The following is a 9156-nucleotide window of genomic DNA, read 5'->3' on the forward strand; positions in this document are numbered from 1 at the left end:
TTGTACTTAATATACTAAAAATGATTCTTTAGTACTTCTTAAGATAAACTTAAGATCAACTAAGTGTACTCAACTGTGCTATTTTGGGACACCTTGACTACATGAACTAAACTGTGCTTTTAACATAGTATCTTTGTATGTAAAAAAACATATTTATTTACCACTTGTAGTACACTTGAACCATCTTTCATACACTAGTACACTCAAGTGTACTACAAGCGGTGACTAAATACAGTATTTTAAATACAGAGATAGTATGTAAGCACATTTTAGTTCATATTCACAGTGTCCCAAAATATCACAGTTGAGTACACTTAGATGTTCTTAAGTTTATCTAAAGAATCATTTTTGGTGTATTAAGTGTACAAAATGAGTGCGCAAAAATAGAGCATCTTAAGTACATTATGGAAGTGTACTTTTTAAAAAAAAAACCTGGGCAGTCAGAGCCTTGAATGATCTTCTGCAATGCGTCATTTCTCAGTTTTCATGCCAACTTCTTATATGAGCTGTACATAGTAGAAGTTCTTACAATCAGGGTTGTTTATTTTTTGTATTAAACTCTCCAGTGCATTTGAATGAATGTGGCACGTTTATAATATATAGAGCAGCAATAGCAGCAGGACGTGCTCTGCATCAGTGCACTAGATTGTGATTAAATACAGAGATAGTATGTTAAAAGCACATTTTAGTTCATATTCACAGTGTCCCAAAATATCACAGTTGAGTACACTTAGATGTTCTTAAGTTTATCTAAAGAATCATTTTTGGTGTATTAAGTGTACAAAATGAGTGCGCAAAAATAGAGCATCTTAAGTACATTATGGAAGTGTACTTTTTAAAAAAAAAACCTGGGCAGTCAGAGCCTTGAATGATCTTCTGCAATGCGTCATTTCTCAGTTTTCATGCCAACTTCTTATATGAGCTGTACATAGTAGAAGTTCTTACAATCAGGGTTGTTTATTTTTTGTATTAAACTCTCCAGTGCATTTGAATGAATGTGGCACGTTTATAATATATAGAGCAGCAATAGCAGCAGGACGTGCTCTGCATCAGTGCACTAGATTGTGATTCTCACACACTCCTTCATCTTCATCATGTTTCTAAAGTTTGAGACTGGAGAAATCAAAGATCTCCGATGTTTCTATCTTGAAGACACATTTACAGCTGTAATAATATCATAAAAATCAAGTTATGTGACACTTCCAAAGCCTTACATCAGGACACAGAATGATTATATATCAGTACACACTGTTTCAAAGCAGCATGTGTGTATATAGAACAAGAGAAATCAGGGAGTTTGATAACAGCTTCATCATCATCATCCTCGGCTGCAGTCACACTGATAGACTGTTCTGACACTATAAACTACAATCTGATATTTATATTCATACATACAGTGGAGTCCAAATCATCTGACACTGCACTGAAACAGCTTCAGTTTCACATTCTCATGATTGAATGTAATTTTTCATTACAAATTGCATTAGTAGAACAAATAGAGTGAGGTGTAGTTACTGGAGTGAAAAAAAAAAAATGAATGTGAAAGTGTCACATGATCAGTGACACTCATTTACTTACGGTAATGGAACATTTGTTGTCTGTTGTTTACTAATGCTCTCAAAATGTTAGCAGAAAAACATTATTTATACATCATTCATGGAATGTTTTATTTCTGAACCATTTTAATTGTTCATCTAATGTTTTTTAAATGTCACCACTAACTACTCAAAACATCCAAAGAACATTCAAAAATAACATTCCCATAATGTTTGCAAAATTATAAAATGCAATGTTTCCTTAATGTTTGTATAGCCTATACATATATATATATATATATACCCCCACTTTGAACATTCATAGAACGTTCAGAAATATTGTTTTCATAATTTAATGGGAATGTTAGCAAAACATTTGCAGAGCATATTTTTGTCAGCTGGCTATTTATTAAATGTCATAACTTAGTTTAAATTATGTTTCTTTCCGGATTTAAACTATATTTTGTATCTTGGATTGTCAGTGTGGTGTCAGGCATTTGGACCCCACTGTGTGTGTGTATGTTGTGATAAAGTGTGTGATTAACAGGGACAAACCTCCACATGCTGAATATGTGCCAATTAAATGAAATCTCAATCTGAAGTGTAATGATTGGACATGATTTTGTCATCAGCATTCACTGTAATAATATCAGCGTGACATTCACATGACTGGAACTATCAAATACTCTGTTTTACACAGTAAGAGAACTATGTGTACAAGAGGTTTTCACTCATGAATGTGTGACGTGTTACTGAGGCTTATGCCTGAGCGAGGCGGATGGTTTGATGTTAAAGAGGTCAGTTATGTGTAGTGTGTGTGGGCACAAGGGTACAGTGATCATCTACTGACACGGAGGTCAACAACCCATCCATGAGGCACACACACTCACACACACACACACACACACACACACACACACACACACACACGCACTCACACACGCACAAGATCCCACTGGACTGTGTTGAGCTGAGTCTGGAGGAGTTTATTTCACAGATCCTACAGACAGTTCCTATGGTCCCAGCGCTTCCAAGTCTACTAGTCCTAAATCCGCTGATCCCAAGTCTGATGTTCTTAGTGTTCAAGTTTGGTGATCCCAAGTCTGGTGGTCCCTGTGCTCTCTAGTACGGTGGTCCCACATTTGGTAATCCCAGAGTTCCCTAGTCTGGTGGTTACGAGTCTGTTGGGCTCACGTCTGGTTATCCCAGCACTCCCTAGTCCAGTGGTCCCCCAGTTCTGTAGTTCCAGTGCTCTTAAGTCCAGTGTTCCTGGAGTTTTCTAGGACTACGGTAGTCCCGGAGGTGCTTCTGGTAATGTCTGCCACCATCCTGTATGTCTGGGCCATGCACACTAACTCCATCGGTCATCTCCAGCAAAAGGGGGCAGTGTCTGCTTCAGCTCCATCTGGGGCATCAGTGTCGTCTTCCAAACTACCTGTCTATCACTCCCACAAAGGTTCGCTATATTCCCTACATGTACTGTAAAGTCTGTTTCTGAGTTCTCTATGTTTCCTGCCAGAGGTCTCCCACTCTGTTGGCTTGTGTTAGTGTATCTAGTTAGTCCTATTATCCCCCTTGTATATAACCCCCAGTGTTTCCGGTGTTAATTGTCTGGTATTGTCTTTCTATGGTGGTTTGTTGGGTTTGACCAGTTCTGTTTTTTCCCCCTAGTTCCTGTGTTTTATATCTGATGGTGATGATGAGGATGATGATGACATTTATTGTTGAAATGTATATCTGCATTTGGATCCTCTCTTGTTGTCTGAGTTCGCCCCAGAATTACAGCTTTGCTGTCTGCTGTCATATTAATTCATTCTCAATGACTTAAGTGTGAGTGACGTGACCCATACTCGGAATTAGTGCTCTGCATTTATCCCATCCAAAGTGCGGTGGGGAAATCGACCACGGGATGGACTTAATGTCATATTAATGTCAGTGATTCTTCTGCTAGACGACTTGAGTCATTGGATACCATCCTTCCACATTCATAATGAGAACATGATCACACTAATGGCGCTTTTCCACTGCGTGGTACGACTCGGCTCGGTACGGCTCAGTACGGCACGGCACGGTTCGGCTCGGCACGGTTTGCGTTTCCACTGCAGTTCAGTACCACTTTAGAGTGGGCGGGATTATTCACATGTCGTTATAGTCGCGCCGCCTCTACTACCACGACTCCTAAAAAAAACTTTTTCATTCCGCGTCGCCCCATCAAGCTCTCGCTGGATCCGCTCCTCTGCTATCAACGAGAGGAACGTCTGTTCTTCCGCAACAGACAACAAAACTTTTTGGTTGTTAAAAAAAAGGTGCGCTCGTTCAAAACAGTTGTGTTCTATCCTTCGCTGGCTGTGCTGATTTAAATCTAGCGGTTCTTTTGTGTTTGTGTCGCAAGTTCAGTGACGCAGGTAGTGACGATTCTTTCCGGCCAATCCGTGATCAGCAGTGTTTACACGTCACGTTTTGGTAACGGTACGGTTCGCTTGGAACCCCAACCGAAGTGGTACTAAAAAAAGTACCAGGTACCAGGTACTGTACCCAGTGGAAAACACCCCAAAAGTGAACCGTACCGAGCCGTACCGTGCCGTACCATGCAGTGGAAAAGCGCCATAAGTCAGTGGTTTTTAATCCTGGTCCTGGGGAGCCCCGCTCTGGACATTTGTCTCCCTTATTTGACACACTCAGTTCAGTTCATGGAGTCTCTCCTAACGAGCTGATGATCTAAATCAGGTGTGTCATATAAGGGAGACATGCAACATGTGCAGAGAGATGGGTTCCCAGGAACAGAGCTAAGAACCACTGCACTAAATAGTTTCAGTAATGAATCATGCTGTGATGTTGCAGATATTTAATTAGATTCTGCATGCATTATTAAATTTGAAATAAATACAGAATAAAAGGCTATTTGTAAATGTAATTTGTATCAGTCATCAAAAACATATACACAATACTGACTCACCTGTGTTTTCATTCATCCAGGCCAGTGGATGCAGTGTTTCTTCTTCTTCGTTCTGCATCTGATGATGTCCACAGGTGACCACAATCACCAGGTGAAGTGTGTTTGTAGCAGGTGAGATGGGTAACCTACAGGACGTGTGATACATTTAAATCGAGGATCTGTGTGGCCTGTTGGAAAAGTATTTCTGGATTATCCCAACTATTTCTTCTAGACAGAAGCAAGATTAAACAAAGAGCAAACCGGTCAGTGACTTATAAATGTCTCCATGCTAAAACTACAACCTTTCATGTGCCAAGTTCTTAGAAATACACTTTTTGTTGTCATGAGGTTTTGAAACGCTTTTATAAAATTTTTAAGAGAATGTTGCACTTGAGTAGGGTGACCATACGTGCCATTTTCCCAGGATGCGTCCTGGCCAGGATTTGTTTTGGCTTTGTTTTCCTGTTTTCATGCTTGCTGAAAGTAATGATCGAAAAGTAGTTTGACCAATAACATGCAAGCATTGTACATAATGGACCAATCATGGCGTGTGAGAAGGTGGGATCTACGGTCAAAGCGATGCAATTACGCGTACATATTAGGTGTGTTCGACTTAAAAGCAGTGCGGCTCAGACCGATCAGTGTTTGACATCAAAGTACCTCGAGAGCGTTTCGAAAGCATAACCGTCTGTATGGTACTTTGATGTCACACACCGATCGGTCTGCACACACAAACAAAGTCAAAACCTAGATATTTTAGGCAATATAGAAATCCTGGCCAGGATGGGTCCTGGGAAAATGGCACATATGGTCACCTTACACTTGAGCAGTTGCACAACAATCTTAACTGAGCTAAATTATAATGGCTCTTTTCTTTCAAATCACTTTTTGTGTATGCTTTGTTTTATGCATCTTTAAGTAGTTGCAGCACATGACTTGAGACTTTTTAAAAAAAATTAATAAGCAGTGAAGCAGTTTTGATCAAATATTTTTCCAAGAATTAATAATAAATGATTATGCCAACTACTTAATTGTTGTTTTTGACTTTATCCATATGCTCTTTTAGATCAAAGCATCCGTTCAGTGGCTGAAGGACGTTCTTGTTGAAGAACAGACTCGCTGTGTTCTTCATGAGTTCCTTACACACCATCTCCGAGCTCGTGGAGCCTGACGAGTCTCTGGAGCTTGCGTCTGGAGCTCAGAGCATCCATCAGACCAGCAAAGACTGGAGTTTAACCCTCAAAGAGCTTCGGGTGCCTACTAGCCACCATGATAGACAGACAACTAAACGGACAAGCAAGTCACCGTCTCATAAGGTGCAAGAGTTTCCAACCAACTGCGTTAGCATTCATATAGAAGTACACTTAACCCAACGGGTCGACAGCATCCACCTCTCAGGGTTAAACTGCTAAGTTAATGTATAGACTGTACAGAAATATCTAGCTAATAACCCCTATCCAAATGTTGTGAGGAATATTTTTAAACGTTTCTAAAACACTAAAATGTCCAGTTTTCTTGTTGTGATTCTAAACACTATGTAAAGGTTACAAAACATTTGAAAAACAAATTATTTTTTAGCAAATGCACTTGTATTTTACATCTAAATGCAAAAATAACGTAAAAGTTTAAATGAATGTAAATTAGAAATCAACATGTTTCAATGGCATGTTTTTATTTCTTCTGCTCTTGTGATATCATGGCGTTGTCATTACAAGCCCTGGTTTGGGAATCACTGGTTTAATCTGTGTTTCAGCAGGTGAATCTGCCGCAGTGGCTGGTGAATCTGATGCGAGACATCGAGGAGGCCACGACACATGAGCTCACCATTGAATGAAGATCCCTCAGACAGTGAGCTTTAACAGCCAACACATCTTCTGCTGAGCATTTCACCTCTCTTCACACTCGAGGTCATCATTTGTGTTTGTAATATTTAAATGTATTTTTTTCTGAAGTTTAATTCTCCATCTCCAGTGCACTGTTTTCGTTCTTCTTGCACAATCTATGGCTGGACTTGTGTGTGGGTGGGATGTAAATGATTTGCTCGTGGCGTGTGTGAGTATAGGCACTGATGGACCTACAGCAATCCTGAAGAACATCAGCCGTATTTGTTCGAGCACACAAACAAAGCTTGAACTCATAAGATGTGCTCACCATTAAAGCTCGATTCAATTATTAATGCTACTGGAATCACAAATCTGTAGCGTCTGATGTCTATTATTCAACTATTGGTTGACCTCATGCAAGAGATCTTAGTGTCCAACGTTGGACTAATACTACACCAGGAGCTCTTAATTACTGCACAGGCACCTCATGACAAACATGTTATGATGGCTGAAGACCTCAGATTAACCCGTCCTGTTATGCAATGACCACATGACCTTGTTTTTGTGACCCAACTCAAAGTGTGGTCAAAAACACATTGAGATATGTTCGCATAACTCCTGTTGTGTGACAGGCAAATGTGTTTACATGCTACGTTATTGATATACATGTTCAGAAATGAGACGACAAAAGCTGTCACTGGGATGGTACCTTTTCAAAAGATGCCGAGCACACAAACAAAGCTTGAACTCATAAGATGTGCTCACCATTAAAGCTCGATTCAATTATTAATGCTACTGGAATCACAAATCTGTAGCGTCTGATGTCTATTATTCAACTATTGGTTGACCTCATGCAAGAGATCTTAGTGTCCAACGTTGGACTAATACTACACCAGGAGCTCTTAATTACTGCACAGGCACCTCATGACAAACATGTTATGATGGCTGAAGACCTCAGATTAACCCGTCCTGTTATGCAATGACCACATGACCTTGTTTTTGTGACCCAACTCAAAGTGTGGTCAAAAACACATTGAGATATGCTCGCATAACTCCTGTTGTGTGACAGGCAAATGTGTTTACATGCTACGTTATTGATATACATGTTCAGAAATGAGACGACAAAAGCTGTCACTGGGATGGTACCTTTTCAAAAGATGCACCTTTGTACCGTATTTACCCCATAATACAGTAGTCAACATTTGAAGAGGATCAAAACCTTTCATCAAAGTTGTCCTAAAACCAAAATGTGTTCTTGTGTTAGGACAACTTTAATTAATTTTTTTGATCCACTTCAAATGTTGACTACTGTATATACACATATATATATAGATCATCAAAGTTGCACTAAAACCTAAAACCAAAATGTGTTCTTTTGTTAGGACAACCTTGATGATTTTTTTTTTTTTGACCCACTTCAAATGTTGACTAGTGTAGTTGCATTTTAGCACTTGAAGTGTGTATTAGTACTTAAATGATGCATATTAGTACCATTTGAAAGGGTGCCATCCTAGTGACTGCTTTTGTACGTTTTTTTTTGAGAGTGCAGATGATAAACAGCAGCATCATGAACCTGTTTCTGGTGAATCGGGTCACAGATGTTGCGTCGTCCCATATTGCGCACTTCGTCCTAGAGTAAATATTGACGTCTGCGCAACCAGAGCAAACCTGTGCACTGAAAACAGGCGTAATTAATACAGGCGAGCGGCGTGTCAATGGTTAACTCCTCTGAGGTCATGTCACGGTATAAAACACGGCACACACGCACCGAGAGCAGATCTGACATACAGCAGCAGATATTGGCTTCAGCACATCTCTGGTTCTGCTATGAGAAGGCTGTGTGTGTTGGTGTTGTTGGTGAGCGTCCTCGTCTGTCCGGCGGATCTTTCTCCGGTGATCGGGCCTGAACCCATCCGCTGTGCTCCATGCTCTCCGGAGCAGCTGGACTCCTGCCCCGCCGTGTCCTCGGACTGTCCGGAGGTGCTGCGAGAGCCGGGCTGCGGATGCTGCTCGTCCTGCGCGCTGAAGAAAGGAGAGTCCTGCGGTGTTTATACGGCTCACTGCGGCGCCGGCCTGCGCTGCGTCCCGAGACCCGGCGACCCGCGGCCGCTCCACGCTCTGACCCGCGGACACGCCGTCTGCACTGAGGACGACCGCACAGAAGGTGCCTTTCTCATCAGCCAGGACGTTTACATGGACAACAATATTCAAGACAATACTCTGATTAAGAATCTACCATGCAAACAAATTTCTGATTAACTTAATCCGGCTTAAGTCATACTCGAAGTAAACACAAATCAGATTTAAGACATGTGGAATATTCCTATTTCAGTCGCATTATTGAAGTGCAGTATAGACATGTACACGCCTTAATCACACTATTACCGGCGTGCAGGATTTTCACCACATTTTGCGACAGCATACACGCGTGGCAGTGCTCAACCGTTTGACGGCAAACAAAACCGCATAGCTTCAACAACGCAGTCGTCTGTTTCCACGTATGTGAGCCTGCAGCACAAAAGCAGTGTTAAGTCGCTGGGGTATATTTGTAGCAATAGACAACAATACATTGTATGGGTGAAAATTATCCATTTTCCTTTTATGCCAAAAATCATTAGGATATTAAGTAAAGATCATGTTCCATGAAGATATTCTGTAAATTTATTACAATAAATATTTTTGATTAGTAATATGCATTGCTAAGAACTTCATTTGAACAACTTTTAAAGATGATTTTCTCAATATTTAGATTTTTTTGCACCCTCAGATTCCAGATATTCAAATAGTTGTATCTCAGCCAAATATTGTCCTATCCTAACAAACCATACATCAATGGAAAGATTATTTATTCAGCTTTCAGATG

The 9156-nt window shown here is 40.5% G+C and overlaps 1 protein-coding gene and 1 long non-coding RNA gene across 4 annotated transcripts in view; both read left to right on the forward strand.

Moving 5' to 3' along the window:
* Positions 1–4278: 4278 nt before the first annotated feature.
* Positions 4279–7986, forward strand: LOC107721135 (uncharacterized). 2 transcript variants are annotated; one of them, XR_001637682.1, is made up of 5 exons: positions 4279–4349; positions 4512–4733; positions 5537–5786; positions 6224–6377; positions 7843–7986. It is a non-coding gene; the product is annotated as an uncharacterized LOC107721135 (long non-coding RNA). The 2 variants fall into 2 exon arrangements; XR_001637683.1 differs by lacking the exon at positions 7843–7986 and adding an exon at positions 6533–6884.
* Positions 7987–8005: 19 nt separating this feature from the next.
* Positions 8006–9156, forward strand: part of LOC107721133 (insulin-like growth factor-binding protein 1) — a 25380-nt gene continuing 24229 nt past the window's right edge. The window contains exon 1 of one of the 2 annotated variants that reach the window (XM_016529002.1): positions 8006–8457. In XM_016529002.1, the coding sequence (XP_016384488.1) occupies positions 8121–8457 (337 nt within the window). In that variant the 5' untranslated portion in view covers positions 8006–8120. The remainder of the gene's footprint in view (positions 8458–9156) is intronic. The other variant, XR_001637681.1, reaches the window with a different exon arrangement.

Source organism: Sinocyclocheilus rhinocerous, unplaced genomic scaffold (assembly GCF_001515625.1).
Source record: "Sinocyclocheilus rhinocerous isolate Xijiao unplaced genomic scaffold, SAMN03320098_v1.1 scaffold180, whole genome shotgun sequence".
NCBI classification, from domain to species: Eukaryota; Metazoa; Chordata; class Actinopteri; order Cypriniformes; family Cyprinidae; genus Sinocyclocheilus; species Sinocyclocheilus rhinocerous.